This window comes from Struthio camelus, chromosome 12, assembly GCF_040807025.1.
Source record: "Struthio camelus isolate bStrCam1 chromosome 12, bStrCam1.hap1, whole genome shotgun sequence".
Lineage (NCBI taxonomy): Eukaryota > Metazoa > Chordata > Aves > Struthioniformes > Struthionidae > Struthio > Struthio camelus.
Genome location: NC_090953.1, coordinates 15483958 through 15504245, shown reverse-complemented (window position 1 = coordinate 15504245; position 20288 = coordinate 15483958). Strand labels below are relative to the sequence as shown.

General features: G+C 37.1%; 1 protein-coding gene across 1 annotated transcript in view; it reads left to right on the top strand.

Annotated features, from left to right (window-relative positions):
* WDR72 (WD repeat domain 72) overlaps nt 1–20041 on the top strand; it is a 126308-nt gene extending 106267 nt beyond the window's left edge. The window contains exons 19-20 of the mRNA XM_068958834.1: nt 13669–13767; nt 19639–20041. Coding sequence (XP_068814935.1) covers nt 13669–13767; nt 19639–19694 — 155 coding nt within the window. The 3' untranslated portion in view covers nt 19695–20041. The remainder of the gene's footprint in view (nt 1–13668; nt 13768–19638) is intronic.
* The last annotated feature ends 247 nt before the right edge of the window (nt 20042–20288 follow it).

Genomic DNA, 20288 nt, shown 5'->3' with positions numbered 1-20288 from the left:
TCTTCATGGACTAAAAGAAAAAAAGTGATTGGTTCTCCTAAACCACATTTTCACTTTCCTTTAGCTCTGAATGACTGCATGATGTTCTTGGAATAGAGCTTAAAGTGACAGCTGTGAATGGAACTAAAAGTATCAGATAGGTACAGATAATGTGTTTTATGATAATACAATACAGTAATATTGCTGTGATCCCAATTTTTAAAAACTTAGCCTAACTTTTCATGTTGATAGAATTCTTTTAATCTGTTCTTCAGCCTTTTACTTTTTCCTAGGAATAAAGTGTGTCTCTAAGTGAATTAACAGACTTACTTATTAAATGTCTTACCCAAGCAGCAAATCTCTTTGCATACTCTACTCGTACAATAGCCAACATGCCAATGTAAGATTCTTTCAGATACTTTCACAAGCATTCTTGCTGTCCTGTAGCAAGGGTCAGTTTGAGAAGGGAGGCATGAGATCTAAAAACGTAGAGCAGAAGTCTCTTGGCTGTGCCCTTTTGGGAAAAAGCATGGAACTGTGAGAACAGTTTACAAGTAGAAGTTCACTTGTATTTTGTCATTTGTCTGGGATAAAGGACATGTACAGACTGAAATGCCTATGAGCCTCAGTGGGCTTCACACATTTAGTCGTTGAAATCAGGTGTGCAGTTGTTTTACATCTGCGTATATAATCGCAAGCTGTTGAACTAAGAAGGCTGTGGCTTTATTCTGGAGGAGTCATTTGGTTCTGGATTACACTGTGTTTTGGAAAAGAATAGATAAATTCCAGTGTGCTAGTTGTATTCTAGTCAAAGTGAACTCGCCTGCTGTTCTTTTGCACATCATTATGAAAAGTCATCTTACTCCCACTATATCCATTCTAATTTTTTCTACGTAGCCATAAGAATTTTTGCATTGCTTGCTTCGTCTCAGTTACTTTGACCAAACTCAGTTGCGGTTAAGCAAGAGCAGCTCTAATGGCTTTTGTAAAAGTGCACCTACTTAACACAGAGATGAACTCGGCCCCCTGAGCAGAGAGTGAGCATTCTGTGATTCATTTTACAAGAATGATGTATTCTCTGTTAATGATGCTGTGGCCATTGCACTGTGCCTTTGAATCTGCAATGAAGGTCCTGCTGCACGTTTGTACCTCTTTTTGTGCAGGAGCACTTTTGGTATTTCTGCTTAACTCATTTTATAGGCTGGAGCGCAACCTTTAGTGATCTCCTGAACTAAACAGTTTTGTGTCCTGAAATGCTAAATTTGTTTTTATCCTTCCGTATGTAGAGGGATACGTATATACCTGTCCCTATATTCACCTTTGATTGTGCAGACAAAATAGTAGCTGAAAGCGTGTAGGAACAGAAACAAATCAACCAATAAAGAGAGAAGAGTACCAGGAATACATGTGAAGTAGCTGCAGGAGGTAGGTAAGGCACTTGCATATGGAATTTCTTGCTGAGGGCTGGATCTTTTCCAGGTAGTGTAAACCTGCTTCTTGCATGTGGGAATAAAGGTATAGATGTGCACAAATGAACAACACCCTGAAGCAGGTAGATTTCAGAATAACTACATAAGGATATTTCAGATGCTTTTGACTACTTACATTGGAAGAAACAGTAGCATGTTTTGAGTTTTGCCTACAGACTTCTGATGCTAATACAGGACTTGAAAATTACTTCAGCAATAAAAACTGCTACTTCTGGGGTCAGAAAATCACAGGTTGCATGAAACTATTTATTATGTTTAAGAGACAAAGACACTGTAGGCATAACATTTCACAGGGTAGACACTCAATGAAACCAATTTGGTTTTAACATCCTGTATGACAACTGCTTTTGTCATGGTGATTTTAACATTGAGAAATTCCCACTCTTTATATCCTAAGGAATATCTTTGCTTTCAGAATTAACAGGAAACTAATGATAGGACAATATCATCGCAAATTCAAAATCTTATCAGTGACTTGGCTACCATGATAATACAGCCAGTGAATGTAACGTAGTTTCACCAAATTTGTAATTCTTTGGCAATTTTATGCTAGTGTGTGTGTTTCTTTCCTGAAAGTTCAAGTGTAGTGATAGTAAAGTGATAACACGAAAGTACTAGTTTTTGTTAAAAGCAAAGAAACCTGAAAAAATCATGTTTTCCTGATTATAAGAAGTCAGTGTGTTTTAGAGGCTCAGCACCTAAACAACAAGTAAGAAGAACCCAGATAAATACTTCTGGTTTTTTGATCTCATACATTTGAAGTTTTATATGCTGAAGGTTGGCAGTACCAAAAGTGGTTGTGAAATGTCAATACTGCCTGCACTGTGCAACATGCTTCTGCTAGGTTTGGCCAAATCCTCTTTAAGCTACATTGAATTTTTACATTTTATAAAATCCAAACTGAGGCTTCTTCCTAACAATTAAATAATTTAAAGGAAGAAAGAAAACAGAAACTGAACAGTAGACATTTTCTCCTTATTTTGATTTCATCAGGGCAAATTTGAGGCAACTTCTTTGAGATTTTTCTTCACTGCAGATGGGTTCAGAATCTAGGTCCTATTTTTTAAAGCCATATTAGCTATGGCAGCAAGATCTGAAAGTCATTGCCAGCAATAAAGGATGTAATAAATTGTAGTAATGGCCACCTAGAATGTAAAAATATACAGTATGGACAATACAGTGTCAGGTTTTCACAAAGCATACGTGTAAAGATTATTTTCTTTTAACAAATATGAAGAAACTCAGTCTGAAAGTACTTTGTCTCCCGTCCCCTCCTGACCATGTTACTGCCCTCCCTAACAATATGAATATGTAGTGCAGGTTCCTTGTAGCGCTGTGTCTCAGAACAGCATGAGATTCTGCAGCATCTCATAAACATCTGTAGCAAAAAGCTGACAGTAAGATTTTACCATTTTAATAAAGCACTGGCCTACTGACTGCCATTTCTCCATCTCGATTCATTCCGTCTCACGCTCTCCTTTAACACTATATTCAACCAAAGCTGGCCTAGAAGAGCTCACACTTGTGTTATATGCCTTGACTTGTCACGCCCCTGAGGTGTTTGACCCCAGTAAGAGCATACATGCTTGTAACGTATTTTACCAGTCAAAAACAGATCATCTGCAATTTTTGAAGCAGAGGATGCAGTTTGGGGTGTTTTTTTTTTTCTTGAAGTTCCTCACATGTCTGATTTAACACAGGCTCTGAACCAGGGATACTTGACAAAGCCTCCGTAGGTGCTTTCTTCTTTGGAAGTGCCTCTAGTATCTTTATTACCTATCCATTACCCATCTCAAAGTGGAAGGTCTAGATTCTATCCACTTCCAGATACATCTTGCTGATGGCCTAAATAATGAAATTGAGCAAAGGCAAATGGAGTTAAGATTCAAAATTATGCAGGGGTCGTGTTTTACTTAGTAAGTAGTAGTTAACAGCTACTTACTTAGCCTCTTATTTGTGGGACTGCCACATTTGATTTCTGGATAGATTTCCTGTAGTACTTGAAAGGAAAGGAGTCTTTTTCCTAAATCTGTCTGGTTTGTCATAACTGAAACAAACTGTCCAAATTCATTACCAGTACAATTATGTATCACCCAGCAGTTCCACACTGTACCTTTCTGATGTTTACATATATCAAAAAATACTGTTTGTTAATTCACAAAATAGCAAAGGCCATATTTTGTTCTCAATTGCCTCGGCAGAGTAGCTCCATTAAAGTTAATCTAGATTTATGCTTCTGTAACAGAGTCCAGAATCATTGTCCATGTGTCTAAAATAGATTTCCAGATGTACAAGAAAGGGACGGCTATATCAAAGGAGGTTTGGGAACCAATACAAAACGATATAAATTTGTCAGACAGTAGTTTGCTGCCCAAAACATCAGTTCACTACAAAATTTAACATGCAATTGAAAATGATTAGTTAAATACTGTGCAGTCAAGAATCATGCATAACAGCTACTGCAAACAGTTCACTCCTAGTCATTTAAATTTCTTTCCTGCTTTTATGGGTATGAGGAACCTGTATTTGAAGTAGTCCCTGATAAGATTTTGCTTTAGCATTCTTGCAGGATGTCTTGGTGCATATTTGTAGGGCAAAGTAGAAGGATTACATATGTGGATTTTGGCTTTTATGTTATTTAGTGTAATCATTGGTAAAATATATGCCTAGTCAAATGTTCGATATGTGCCACTGTATGACCACAAATATATGTCTCAAAAGCCTTTTGACTGCATGGAAAATTAGTGGCTTAATGCTATAAGCCTTTAAGTACTTGTACTTAAGCACTACAAACAATAGAATTTCCATCTCTTGTATTAACTTTTATAAAGAGAATTTTGGTAAACAGTCCATTTTGTAAAGCAGTGTTAGTGGTAAAAATAGCAGAGGTTACTAAAACAGGTCCTCAAATGTTCAAAAAGGCAGTTTGTTTAACAGGCAGGAGCAGAAGAGGAAGCAATTGGACTTCACAAATTAAAAACTGCACCGCAGTTTTGCCACGGAACTGTCTACTAGTCTTAGTGCTATTCAATTAGTACATTACTTTTAGAAGAGGAAACCTTGTATATTCAGGTACAGTCCTTGCCAAATATCTCGACACAATCATAGGCTTTTAGGATTACAAGTAACTTAATAAAGGATAATGACCAAAAATGAGCACACCAATATAGAATGTTTAGGTTAACTGGGCCTGCCATGTGCACTATAAGACAGCAGTCTGTTAGGTTTAAAGTGTGATTAAGGAGTTGTGTAACCTGCAATTATGCTGTTTTTCATTAAAAAAAAATAAGATGATTGGGCTCAGTAGGGCCCTTCCTTATATTTACCTCCGTTTAATTGGATTGGGAACTGCTTAAACATCTTTGAGTTGGAGCTTATAAGAAGATGATCCCAGCTGTTTTTCCAAGCTTAAGACAGCAGGCAGACAACATGATCATGTCAAGACTCATAGTAAAGCCTTAATCCTACTTTTTCATCAACTAGCACTACAGCTGAGTCTTTAACCTCCTAAGTACTAAATGTGCTTTGGATCTCTCACAATACATTTGCTGTCAAATATTATTGTTTAATAACATTAATTTTTGCTTCCTTTCTGGCAAGGTCTTTAAGGAATTGTCTATGTCTCCCTCTGAATTTGGAAAGCTATAATGCAAGCCTATATTTTCAGTCTTTTTAAAAATACTGTTTATAAGTCTGTACCTGTTGTTCTATATGGAGGGGAGGATCTGCACTGACTTGTACCTCTCCGTGTTAGAGTGTAAAACTGAGTATACTGATTATATATATTCATTGTGCATGTATTATTGGGTCGAATATAGCTTTGTTGTCAATGGAAAAAAAAGGCAACCGTTTCAACTGTATATATTTTTTTCCTGTTTTTTTGTTTGCATGATGTAAAGAAATTGTCCAGATTCTTAACCTCACAACTTGCTAGCTATTACCTGATTCTGATTATCCTGGAGTTGTTTAAAAATTAAATGTTCTAATGAGTTTTTCCGGCACCGGTGCATAGTAATCTGTGTGACGTCATGCTTTGCTTTGCTTTGCTTTGCTTTGCTTTTTCTATTTTCTCTTTCCTCTCCTCTATTCTCTCCTCTCCTGTCCCCCCTTTTCTCTCCCCTCTTTCCTCTCCTGTCTTCCCCTCTCGCCTTTCCCCTTCCCTCCCTTCTTTTTTCTCGTTTCTTTTTTTTTCTTTTTTCTTTTTTCGTTTTTCTTTCTTTTCTGTGGGGGTAGTGCTCCGATTTGTCCTAGTGACACAGAGCTGCCAGCAGGAAAGCAAGCATAGTTAATGCTCAGCTGCTCAAACCAGTCAAGCAAGCTAGCAAGTCCCAGCTGTGCTACTTGATGTTTTTTGATTGCACCTAGTCCTCAATCTGTGAACTGTTTTCTGGACTTAGATTCATCAAGCTCTGCCGCTTTAAAAACTCATGCAGGCAGGCATCCTAGGATATGCCATTATAAGCTGCTGCCAGGGGATCTTCTAGGAGATAAATGGAATCTGTGTGAAGTAAATTAGTGTGAACCAGTCAATCTGTGTGTCAGCCTTGAGCCACATCCATGGGTAACTAGCTTGCTGACTGAAAAGTCCACTGTCTTTTGCCAATTGGAGGTCTCAGCCACCAGGAAGCAGTCCTATACAGCATTAGTTTCTTGGAATAATGCCTGTTTGACCAGCTAGTGAAACTCTTCAGTATACAGTACTGTACTGCTTGCGTTTACTTACTGCTTACAATTGGCCTGAACATCTTTTAAAGTCAGATAACATTTTAACAGTAGGGAGCATCACAGAAATATCTTGGAAATAAGTACTTCCACTTTCATACAGCAGCCATTCAGCAGATTCATGCTGTGCTGCAGTTAGCTTTACCTCCCTATCAGTAATACATCTTCAAGGCCATAATGCAAAATAATAACAATAATCTGGCCAGGAGAGGTTAATAAAGAGTCTCCCTGTATTTTTTTCCCCATGGATTGAGCTCTTGGGAGTGCTTTGATTAAGAGAAGGAAAGCATATGCAAACTGTAGCATTCACGTTATGCAGAAGGGTATATTAGCACCATAGCAGTGCTGCATACTTTTGTTTCCTTTTGTTTTTTAAAAGCAATTTGAGGCAATCTACAACGAGGATTCTTCTGAAGAAGTGTAGTAATTTTGAATTGTATCTAAATTCCCTGGATAAAGTTGAATCCCATATAAATCTATCTTTGTGAAAAATCTGGCAATAATATGATTTTAAAAATAGGAAGTGTGAGTTTCTTTGTTCATTATTTTTACAGAAGTTATTCTGATATGTTGATAGGCAGTCAAAGTTGCAATATGTACTCTCCCACACCATTATCTAAGGTGTAGAAGCCAGTGGGAATTTTGATATATATTTTTATAAAAATTAGGATAGGAGAGGCTATGCACTTGAATTTAAAAAAGAAACTAATTTACTAGTAACTATCAGAACTGCAATTTGGCCTTCCTTACCACTTCCGGTAAAAATGCGTGTCTATTAACTCTCAGTGACTGGTTGACAATTACAATGATAGACGTGCAAGTAACGCTGATTAAATGTAATGAAACGATTCGGTCCTAAACCATGTTTGGTTAAAACATGCACTAACACATATTCAGGAGAAAAGACATTTTGGCTATCTAGCTAGAAAAGACAGTGAGAAATAAAGCAATGTGTAATGATAGAAGAATTAATTAAAGACAGTTTGGAGTTTGCATTTTCCTTTTTTTAATCCTCGTAAGTTTTGGGGAAGCATGCGCTTCAGAGCCTTGCAATAAATGCTGTGTGGAGTTTTATGGCAAAATATTTTATTTCTTGTATCAGAACAGCAGAACCCACGGAGACAAATCTAACTACTTAGGTGTTTTATTATACAGAGTACACAGTATATGGACAGATTCTGATATAAATCACAACTAAGATCAAGACAACTGCTTTAAAATTGAGTGAATGTTTCATTGCACTAATGAAACAAAAATAGGATGTCCTTTGAGAGTACAATTTGTTACATGCCATTATATTTTAGTTGAGAGAAGTAGGGAAGTCCCTCTGGATGAATAAAACTTCAAGGTATATTGGGAAAAGAATCATTGAAAATTTTACTTTGCCTGTCCAGAGTAATATTGTTCTCATATATACAGAAACGGGTCGGGGGGGGGGAGAATAGAGTTGTGAGGTTTTGAAATTTTAAATGCAAAGATTTAAAAACAAATTGAAGCCTTTTTCAAGAAAAAAATATCATTTAGTTGCAATTCACTTAGTGTTTGGAATGAGCTTCGTTTGCCTATGACTTAACACAGCACAGGAGTAAGTCATGTTTCTGCCATGTCCTTGACAATAAATGAGTGCTCACTAGGTGAAGTGGACTACGCTGCTCGAGATGCATGGTGGTAATATTTATGCATTTTTAAGTGTATTAGGCAAATTAATGGTAACCACATAACACTGATGTCTCATATTATTAACAATTTTTACATTACTCTATTCAGTTTTGGTCCTCTTGTTTGGACTCAAGCTTCTAGTTACAGAGGCAGACAGGTGGCCTCTGTGTCATAACCCATGAGCCAAGCAGAATTTTCATTATTTTTTCTCCTAATGAAAAGATTATGCTATTTTGGAAGACTTAGGAAGTCCAGTATTTTCCAGTTTGGGATGCAAGTGTTTCCACTGCCTTGCATTTTACTGAGACTTTCTGGGGAGGCTGAAATGTCCATTTAGTATACTTTGTCAGAACCATAAAATTTAAAACAAGGAAAATCCCCATTTCCTTGCCGGTACCAGGCTGAGCTGTGCAGGGTGATTGCTAATCTTAGGTCCTCCTTCTGTATTCGATTTGTTAGATTTAATTACTTTAGCTTCCAGTCTGACTTATTCCATACTGGGTTATTCCAAAGATAGTTCCAACTTCCATGTTCTGCTGTATTCACTTTAAAATGCTAATGTAAGTGTTTCTCCAGGTTAATTTCTTAATCTGTCTTTTAAATCAAAGTATAATGAAAACTGGGCCAATGTGACATTTAATCACAGAAATAATCAGAAAATAACAACCAGATATTCTCAATTAAATGGCAACTACATACAACAAGGCAGTTTTTTAAAGCGACGCTAAAAATTATGAAATGACCAAAAACTGATGCCTTTTGTCAGTGAGATGAATTGGTGGTTTATATAGCCTGAGAAATAGTCTGGGCAAGAAAAATAGGGTTCAATTCAGTAAGGACAAGAGCAAAGGTCTACACTGAGGTAGAATTAAAAAAAATTTTGCAAAAATTACATATTTTTGTTTTTCCTTTACAGATGGCTGCTGTTTTATTTAGATTCAGGTTGCTCTATATTCTGTATTGGACTTTAAATACATTTATGACCCATCGGCTACCTTGCCTAATATTTTTGATGGAAAAATATTTTTTGTTGTCCCATCAGCTTATTCTGAATTGTCACGTATTGAATGGCAAATACCGTCTTGCTATTTCTGCAGGTACACAATCTTTAAGTTATTAATTCACCTTATCAAAATAAAAATGCATCTTATAAAAAAAAAATTTATTCACTGTATTATGCAGTCTTTTTCTCCAGTAAGTTTGCCCTCTTAAAACTGGTATTCAAAGCAAGGGTGCTTAGATGTAAGTATTTGATATGTCTGTAGAGCAACGCTTTTCAGAGTTTAAACAGAATAGGTAGAAATAATCGTGATTAATTGTTTTTGTAAGGATATTCACAAAGGACAGCTTTTCCTTTAAAAGTTGTTTCAAACGGAGGCTGGTCTTTCATAGTCTGTGGTCTCTTCTTGGAATTCGTTTGCTTTTATTTTGTGGAATTTGAAATAATTGGAAAAAACATTTCTGTGAATACTGTGTTTTTCTGACATCCTTTTGCTATGCTAAATTCCATACCTGTGTTGTATGACTGTCTTTTTCTGGTTCAGCACTGTAACGTAAGAGAACGGCTATCAACTTTACTAAACAACTATTAACAGCTTACCAGAAAAAAAAAAAATACTACAGTTCTCAAGACTAATTCTGTACTGTGAAGATTTATGTCATTTTCATATGCTAAGCTCAGGGTCATTTGCGTTTGTGAAAGGTGTCCTTTTGCTTCACTTTCATGCTAACAAGAGCAATTGGTACTATCCATGTAGTAATTTAAATTATGGCTCACTGAACAGAAAGAATCATTGGAGTTACTATATCAGAAGTTGTTGTTTTGTATTCTTTATCTGACTTTGTGGATTTGGGGCTCATTTACGCTGCAGACATTTACATCACTTTGGCTACACAAATTAGCTTTCCAGTGGAAGCCAAAGTAATTTTAAGGTCCATTTAAACTCCAAATAGAACAGAGTAGCCTTAGAATGAGTAAAGATCACACCATTTATGTTTAAATAAGTTCTTGAATTCTGTCAGTGTACTGGTTATAAGCTATTCAAAGGAATATTTCCCCTATTGACATTTAAGCATAAAACTATTCCTATAAGGGATACTTTAATTTAGTAAAGTAGGTGTCAGCTATAAGATTCTTAAGTCCTGGTGCTTTCTCCACGATTATATAATGCCATTTTTTACTTTCACTCTTTATTTGGGCCAGACTGTTCCTCTCTTATTTTTAACTTTTCAGTTCCCTTTGTTCTCTCGTCTTTTATGATATTTTTAAGGAACCGTCTTCAAATTGAGCATGCAACGTGATGTTTAAAAAAGAAAATAGATCTGAAGGCCCCTGCCTAGGTCTTTTTCTTCTCCCTGTGTACAATCATTATGTAACTTTGTAAAGTAGGGTATTGTGAGGTATATTTGCCAGAGTTTTATCTAGGGAGATTTGTGTACTTCTGGGTAACTGAAGAGGCTGAGATACACCTGCCTTCACTTGCACCAAGGGTCCCATCCCACCCTGTCTCCTGGTTTTCTAAAGCATCCACTTTCTTCTCCATCCTTTACTCTCTTCTCCTGAACCTCATTCTCCAGCAGCTCTTTTCACACTCGTTGTCTAGAGTGCAGGAAAACCCTTTCCAACTATGCTTTTCACTCCCTTAAAACTGTTCTTAATGAGTCCTTTCTGCCCAACTGTTAATGCCAGTGTTTCATCGTTATCTTCCATCATTTGTCAGCCAACCTCAGCTCTGCCTGCCCTATTTTTTTCTCTCTTGTCTTTCTTGGGCTTGTGTGGCTCCATCCTCTCTGGAATCTCCTGTTATCTCTGTCGTCTTTACTTAAACATATTAACTGGAGAGCGTACTGCTTTGCCCAGGAATCTTGCTGGCCTCTGTCTAGGTCTCTCTCTTGCTCACTTCACACCTTCCTTCTGACATATTTCATCTGTGGGGACCTACTTCTTAGCTGGTGTCTATTCAATATCAGATGTCAACCTATCTGACATCTCCTCTGATATTTATTATCTCAAAGTAAGGAACTAAAACAGAGCTCTTCATCTTCCCTTCCGGACCTTCTCCCTAGTGTCTTTCTGAATCATAGCTACCTGTTCCTTAATCTGGGTATCATGTTTGACTCGGTGCTCTCTTTCCAGGCCCTTACATCTGTGTGCTAACAAAACCCACTATATGACTCTTTTGCATATTTGGTTTAGGCCTGAATCCAAGCCGTTACCCTGCTAAGCTTTTGGATACACTTGTGTCAAAATTACTTTGTGTTCTGGCTGGCACCTCAGCTGAGAGGCAGCTATCATTACACTGAAGTACTTCAGTTACTTCTTAGCTCAATCTAGTGCGTTCCCTAGGAACGTTTCTGAGCTCCACTTTCTTGCAAAGTCAAGCAGGTCAGTTTAAAGCCATATGGCCCCTGCTGACGTGCTCTGGGACAGAGGAAGAGCACTTGAACGGCTTTGTCTTGGTCTCATTCAAGAGCAATTACAGCACTGACTTCCAGCAAGTCACGTGTCTGTCATCTCCTGACTAGGACTGGTGCTTGGTTCTGTTGAATTTATCTCCCCTGCTTGGTACTATATAAGACCAAACAGATTCTGCCACTGGATAAAACTCAAATTGTGTAGCCTCTTGTAGCTTGGCCCAAGAAAAGCTTAGTAATAGTTTGAAAAAATGGTTACTGAGAGTTCGAGCAACATGTCACTGTGGCAATCTACTACGTAAAACCAGAGCTCACTACTGAACCCAAAGTCAGGAGCTTCAGGTCCATTCAGAGCAAAAGAGCAATTGTGAATTTTTGGTCACTGCTATGTTTCTTAAAACAGACAGCTCTTGTGATTTTTCTATTTCTTTGTAGAGACGTGACTGCATGTTTTGTTTTCTCCCTTTTTATCACAATATTCTCTGTTGGAAATTTTCCTATTGCTCTACTTCAGAGGAGTTCTGACTTTTACATTCATACAGCAGTAATGACTCAATCTATCACTCAGCACAGCAGAGTTGAGTATACAATGGGAAGAACTGTTTTAGGAAGAACATTCTAAAACAGTTGGCACAAAAACACTTTTCTTTGAAACTATAGCGCAGAAACTTGTATTTTCCAATTTTTCTTCTGGAAGTGGGACTCCTGGCCTACCATCAGTATACTTGAAAATTATTTCAATGTTTTAGAAATCACAGAAACACATAGATATCTTTGGAGACATTTCTTCTTCAAAGTATCATAGTATGCATGAACAAGAACATTTCTTATTTATTGTAGATTAACAATTTCTTCTGTGTCAACTCACCTCATGCAGATTAGCATGTCAGCTCTTCCATAGCAGTGGCATGAATTAAAACTCCTGTTTAGGTGGATAAGTCTTCTGTGGATACAAGCCTACTGGCTTTTTCTAAGATTAGAAATTTAACTGGTGTTCCTGCTCTAGCTGTGCAGGGTTTAATTTACTAGTTGGTTGCCATCTTGAGGTGGATTTTTTTTTTTAGCAAAATCTAGCATTTTTTTCAGGTGAAATGTTGCATTATCACTATCACAACTGTTATTCTGTTTTATTATTGCATTTTCAAGAGACTAATTCCACCATTATTTTGAAGTCCTGATTGCTTCAAGTGGACTCTGTGCAGGAGGATGCAGGTGTCCAGAATGATGGAACCTTTGCAGACCTGGGATCGATAGCTGCACACTGATAGGAAGGGCAGAGCATTGAAGCAGAATATGTGTCATTTGAGGACTTCCTGTCTGAGTAATGCCCTGAAGCCTAGTGAATTGGCTTATAATTTTGGGAAATGTAAATGGGTGTTTATATTAAGCAATGCGCTAGCAAATATTCATCTGGTAAAAAGAAATCCGTAAAGGCACCAGGGAAAAAAAATCTTGTTTTGGAAACAGGACAAAACTACACTGGAGTTGTGAATAGGCACCGGGATCCCCATCCACATCGATTCTTTTGGAAGTTTGAAACCTTGCTTAGTGTTGTAGATGTTCAAAGACAGTTAAGTCTTTGTTAAGGTCTCGTCGCTCCTGCTTCCCTAGGAAGTGAGATATGCTAAGAGTTTTAATGGGTCTAAGGGACTGAGATCTAGTCTTTGCTACGCTCTTCTGTAATATCCTGTTTAATAATTGCTTTTTATCTTCAAGCAATATTTTCCAGTCAGAATGGAGATACAGAGCAGAAGGGAGGGAAATTGGCAATGACAGGAGGAATAGCTCTGTTCTATTTAGAAAAGCTTAGTTGGGATGTGTTTGAAAAGCCAGGTGAATTGAATAGTCTTATATTGACAGATTACTATTTCCATGAACATATTTTCCAATTCTGAAATCTAGAGGTTTTAGCAATTAAGTAAAGAAGACATCAAATTTGCTCATTTCTAAATTGCATTTCAGTCTATTTTTTACTGCATATTGAAATTGTCACTGATTTTATATATACAGCATATTTTCATCTGAAAATTAATATAATTTTTCTACCTGGTTAATGACTCCGGTAATTACAAGACCATCTAATCGATCTTTTATATTTTTTCTTGGCTTCTTTAGTAAAACAGCCAAGTACTTTGCCTGGCTACTAAATGATTGTACTGTTTCAGGATTTTGTGAGCAAAAAAAAATTATTTTACTTCAAAGGGATCATATTTAATATAAGCCCCAAAATTCTCCCCAGATGAATTCACGTCTATGAATTTTTCAGCTGTGGTATGGTTTCGTGTAAGTACTTTGAGTACAAATTATGTCTTCAGCATTGAAAGATCTGCAGAAAAGCAGGAATTGTTTATTTCTGAATATATTACAGTCCTCCCTCCCCCTATTTTTTCTTTTATCACTACAGTCAGTGTGCTGAAAAATGGCAGGAGCTCAAACTCAGCAGACTTCCAAGATGTGGAGGATACACCTGACCGATGTGTCTTGGAAGAGTCTGAGAGTCCAGGTGAGAGCCGTTTAAAGACAGTCACCAAGTACCAAGTGATAAATCTGACACAGCTTTTGGGCCTGTAAGAAAAGCACATTGTAATGCTGTTTCATTTTTAGCAGCTGCAATGTCAAATTAATGGTCACCTCCAGGGGTCACAGCGTGGAGCTGTTATCCTTTCCTCTTTCATCAAGAATGCAGGTCTTAGAAAGGATAAAGGCTTTATGACCAAAAGAAAGCTGCCACTACTAGTTCATTATAATTACTTTTAGACTACGCTGCTTAGTTAATATATGTACAATATCTGACCCTTTGAAGGTAGTGCGAGATTATGAAAAATCAGAAGAACTATATATACTACAGTTGAGTGTAGCAGTGGACATTCAAACTGTATCTCTGGAGAAAAGCAAATTGGTAGTGTTAAATAGCTTGATTCTTTTCTTTAAATCAGCTCACATTCGTTATTTCATTTTAATGGCTTTTAACATTGATTCAGCTAAATACAGGAACGTCTATAAAGTGCATCCTTTTTGGTGACTATAAAATTTATATTAATTTAGCTTCATTATCTTTCTAGCTATGGAATATCTAAGAAATGTATTACATGAATCCCAAAGGGCAGCAATTAAATATACAGTGTATTCAGTCATAGCTGATTAAAAACATTGTGTGACTAAATACGAAGATCAGTTAAGCAAGCTGTGAGTGTGACCCACATACCCCATATATGTAACTTGTGCATAGTAGTCATTAGTGAAAGAGTTAAACATCTTTTTTTTCATTTGATATTTTCCTTCCCTGGTTTATCTGGTTTCTGTGTACCCTCTTGCATCTTTGTGTGCTGATCCGTGTATCATATTTTTGATTCATCGTCTCAGTGGTCTGTCAGCTTAGTTAAGAGATTTCCAGATCTTGCAGCCTGTGCTGACAGGGGGCAGCTGCCAACAGTCCCCTGATCCTTCCCCAAGGAGCACTGCTGAGATTTAATTTTCAGTCAAAGGGTGCAGTCTGAAATCCATGTCAGGTCCCCTAAGTCATCTCAGAACCCAGATAGGACCCATGTCTGGGGGATTATATTTCAGTGCGCTCCACTCCTCCAGGATTCCTTGGGAGTTCAACTGCTGTCATACACCTGATTGGAACTACATTCTCTTTTCATCTTTTCCGCAGAAATGAACAATAGTATATTATAGAATAACTGAAACCAATGAATTGTAAGTCTGTATTCCTTTTAATACACTATTGTATTAAAGCCACTTTGGCTTGGACTCACTACTGTACCGCAAAAGGCAGCATGATTAAAAAGAAATAAATAATCTACTTGAGACGAAAACAAGTTTAATTCCTTACTTTAGCTACATCAAACTATCTATAGTACATAGTACCTCCTTCAGAAACTCTCAGTAGCCCCTTCTAGAGTGATTACAGGCAAAAATGTAGCTAGTCCCAGTACTGATCTGTTCTGAAGTGAGAAAGAATTTAAACAAAGTAGTACTAAAGACTTCAGGTGAGAATTAATGCAGCTTAAAGATAACATTAGTTTTAGCATTGATTTAAATTATTCTGTGTGTCAAAGTGTCTGTGTGGCAAAGTGTACACGTTTGGATAGAAATCTGAAATGTCCAGTTCTGCATTGTGCATATCTGTGTGAAGTAACGGAAAGAATAAAAAAAAAAAATGCCAGAGGTGAATAATGACTGGCAAAAATACATGTTGATAAAGCATCTAAACTTAAAAACTGAGTTCCATTCGGTCCATCTGACATCATTAAACTGGTAATAAACAATGAATTACTCTGGCTTTTGTTTCTGTCCGTTCCTGCATTATAAGACATCTTGTCTTATAGGTCTGAAAACCTCAGGAGATTTCACTACTGGTCTCACTGCTTTCCACTGAGAATTTGTGGCTTGGTTGTCATGGAGACATCGTATTTCTCCAAGAATTGCTCATATTGATCCGTGGACAGGCGTAAATGGCCAGGCGAATGTGAGGAGTAAAGGGGGTTGGGCAGTACTATAAAATGACCAGAGGTTATGGGTCGGAAATAAGCTCATAGCAAACACTTAGGTAAAGAGAAAGAAACAGTTTCATTTTGTTTCAGGATTTCGTTTTTGCACTTTGTGCCATTGTCTTCTTTCACTATAGACTGAAAGAAACTTGTTAGTCACTTGTCATGTCAGATCTTTGGTGCTTGTCCTGACACAGCTGTCAGCCTTCCAGCTCTGTGCAGTTCAGGGACACACAACAAAGAGCTAGGAACATGAATTATTTATTGCTCCTTGTGTGGATGAAATTCTGTGATAAGAAATTAAGACACTTCTGACAGAAGCCCTTGTTTGAAAGGAAAGATTTGGTAATAGAATGCGTTTACTTGAAACTTACTTGCTTTTAGTAGCAAACATCTAGACAATGATATAACATTTATGGCTATGATTTATTCTCGTATTTCTCAGGTTCTTTAACTTTCTATTTTGGAATTCAAGAGCCTCGAGGAGGTCAGCGTTTGATTTGGTGAAACCTGCAACTTTAGAATTTCTCACACACATTCAAAGTCTGGGCAAACTTACAAACTTCATTCATAAGTTTTTATTTAGAAGTTGCCTGTGTGTGTGTGTTGCAGAATGTCCTGCACTTCATTTGCAATATGTTGTCATATATGCATTTCCCAGGGAAGTGATGTTGAGAAATATATTGACTTCACAGTCTCTTTTAATGAGAAAAAGGTGAAAGTATGACAATGCATCTGCAAGGAATTGCAACTATTCCTAGAAAGGGTGCTTTATGACAAGCCCTAACAGAATCAGTAGGGTTACAGATGTATAGGGCAGCTATTAACAGACATTAACTGTGCGTTGTCTTTTATAATGGTGGCTGGTATAGTCTCCAACCTTGAATGTTAGATTGAGAGTTATTTTCAAAGTGATCTTAATTTTCTAAAATCACCTAAAGGCTACTCTGCTTGTTTTATTTTCACACTGCACATGTTCTCACTGCTCTAGGTGTGGGCCTCAGACAGTCAGCAAAAGAGGCATAAACTCAGATGAATAGCAGGAATCCATTTGACTACACAAGACACCAATCTGAGATTTACCTGTGATTTCTTGTGTTCAAAGTGTGAGCTGAACTACTCTCAGATAGGTAATGAAACCCCTCAACCTGCACTTTTCTCTTGGATAATTCACAGCAAACACTTTTCACATGTGATGGACAAAGGTAAATATCAGACTGCAGCTTCTTGTCTAAGTGAAATGGATTTTAGTTGCTCCCTTCATGTGCCTACAAGCTGCCATTATCTGTGACAGTGGCTCATGTCTGTTTTAGCCCACACACAGAGGAGATGCTGGGCTTCTGTCCCAGATGCCTAATAGTAGGTTTATCACTGCCATTTTCCCCACATGCTGAGGACTACTTCTGTTTGACATGCAAAGCCAAAGCTTTTCAAACTTGTCTCTGCTCTGGCCTTGAACATAATAATCAGATAAGAATTACAACAGCTTTTGTAGACCTTGACTCTTAAATGTATCAACCCCCCCATGAAGAATTTGCTATCCCTTAGAGTGCCTCTTCAATAAAACTAACAACGTTTCCAGCCACGTCTTCCACTTTGTCAGTCATATTTTCCACATTTAGACAAACTGAGAGTCCAAAACTGAGTAAACGTGGATGTCTAAGTTAGATTCTTAGGTCTGAGTTTTCTGTAAGTAAAGAATGGCAAAAAATAGGCACCTCCAGAGGGCAGATCGTCCGATTCAAAGGGAGTTGTTTAAGATGGTTTCAAGGGCGCTGAAGGTGTTCTGAATTTCACCCATCAAAATCTGAGAGGAACGCAGCAAGGCTTAATACAACCTGAGATGTCTTAGCATCCATACATGATGCAGTCCCACTAAGGAAGCTTTTGCAAACGTAGCTCCTGTTTAAAAAAAAAAAAAAAAAGGAACAGATCTGAGCTGAAGTCAAGAGGAACAATGCAGGCACAGAATGCAGGCAGAGGTGCCCCTTGCCTCCTATATCCCCCAACAGAGATGTTACAGCAGACCAGGCAAAAGACTTACTTCCATTGGTAATAGAAGGAAATTGAGCTTCCCTAATGGAAGACTGACTTGAGAGCTGCAGATTGAAATTACAGAGCATTTCCTATCTTTTGTCTGAAAACTGTGTAAATGGTGGTGAACTACTATATGCCCATGGCCTTCCGTAACCAGTTAGTATCTGGGTTAAATGATCCCTTCTGCAGCTCATTCTCTCTCTCATCCCTTCGTCCCAAAAACATTGTCCATCTTAAATTTTTCACTGTTTTTTGACTTCGGGGATAGCGTGAAATTCTGGTTGTATTACAGATAATAGTGAAAATCCCAGGAATTGCGTAGCTGCTTGTGCTAGATAAACCTTGGTGCAGATATGGGAGAGATTTCTGACCCTCCCTGAAATACACTCTGTGAGATGGAACTGCAGTAAATAGAAATGAGAATGAGGAGAGGTATCAAAAAGAACAGATTCTCAATAGCCACAAGGTGATTAAATATTCAGCACTAAAATTGTAACTGTCTTGTTACCGGGCAACTTATACTTACTCTGTCAAATATTCAGTTACCAGCTTCAAGTTGTCTCCGCTGGAGAGTATGTTACTTAAGTCAGTGCCATGTCACTTACACATCTACAGATCAGTACACTGCTGGAAAGTAATACTCAGCAAATTTTCAGTAAATTTCTAACTATGCAGCACCCTAAAAAGGTATGATTTTCTTTTTCAGTGTTTGTGTCACCATAGAAACTGAGGTAGCAGTAAAAAGGTCGCAATAAAAGAGGAACAATCTAGGAATGGAGTCCTGGAGGTTGTTGATGATGATACATGAAGCAGGAAGAGTATGCAATATAAGGGCAGCCCATTGATTGCAGGCACTGATAACGCCTACTGCTCATCAACAGTGTTTAAAAGTTCCAATGGCCAGGCGTTATTCCAGAAATTAAGTTCAGAATAATTTCTCTGCAGTAGATGTAGTGCTGTGTCACGTCAACATTCAGGGTTGCTAGTATTATGACTCATAATTTCATTGTAAATTGGCCTGTAAAGCTACAGAGTGGAATCCAAGAAAATGTATATCTGTCTGTCTATGACATACATAGGTAGACAGAAAATGATTAACTTGATAAATTGGGGAAGTAGATGTTCGTGAGGTTGTGAAAGAGTAGTGTATGCTTCCTTCTTTCTCTTTGTTCCTCTACTCCTGAACAGCGTTGTATCTGTTTAAGCAGAGTTCTATAGAAGGTCTAATAAAAGTAATATTTTAAATTCAGGTTGTAAATATTATCATACAACCAATAGGAAAAAAATCATAAAGCTAAAACTAGCTTACTTGAGAGTGCTTTTCTGTGGAATTCTAATAAACTGTGACAGAATTGAATTATAATGCCTTATTAGTGTAACTTCCTGTTACTTCTGTTTATAGTTACTGTAGAATTAGTTCTGTTAAAAGGATATGTATATTATTTGGAAATGATATTTGCATAAATACTCTGTTAATGCCTAACAGAAATTATCTTTCTCTGATCCATCGAGAAGTTTCCTTTTTAAAAAAAGGGAAGAAGGAGGAGAGAGCTGTTCAGGAGAAATGTTTTAGAAAAGGCCATCCATTCTCTTGAGCTCTGTTGAGTTCCATGTGGCCTTTTGTAATGTATCAGTTATGACATAAACAATTTTCTGGAGGTAGATTGGTGGTATTTTTAACAACCGAATGCTGGTGCTGAAAGTCTTAATTTCTTTCTGTAATTCAAAAATTACAAACATTTTATTATTTTGGGAAAAGATCGTCAAGTTTTTTTTTAAGAAAATCTTGCCCATTACCTCAAACTGTACAGTCATTAAGTTGGATGAATATGTTTCTTTTCCAGATGACATGAAGCCACATCCTTGGATATCTAAAGTGTGTTCCTGCAAGGTGTGTTAGAAAACCCTGCTTAGCCAAAAGAATTAGAAGATACACAAGAGCACAAGGAATACAAAAGAAATAGGAAATACATGACGTGGATATGGAGCAGATTGTTGTATTAATTACCATGTACCTTTAACAGTTTATTTTCAGAAGAAATATCTTCCACGTGATCAGCTTCTTTTTGCTGATTTATTGACTTCAATGCACAATTCAACACTAATAGATTTTGCATTTATTTGATTAAATTTAGATACTGCTAACATAGAAAATATTAAGTCCTTATTTTAGATGTTTTTCACTAATTTAAGCATTGATCTCAAACCTTACAATATTGATTTACCATAAATTTTTGCCTCAATTTAGTCTTGTGCATACTCATTTAAATAATCAAATGTAATTTCTCTCTCCTTGCTTTTAATTTTTATTGCAATGACTTTTTAACGCCGAGTAAAAACAAATACATTTGAAATAATTCTAAAATTAATGTTTGCTTGGATTTAAAGGAAAAATGCATGTTTTTAGTTAAACATGGAATATTTAGCAACAGCTAAAATATAAACAACTATGTGTGCACAGGATAGCCTAGGAAGTTAATTATGAATGTGATCA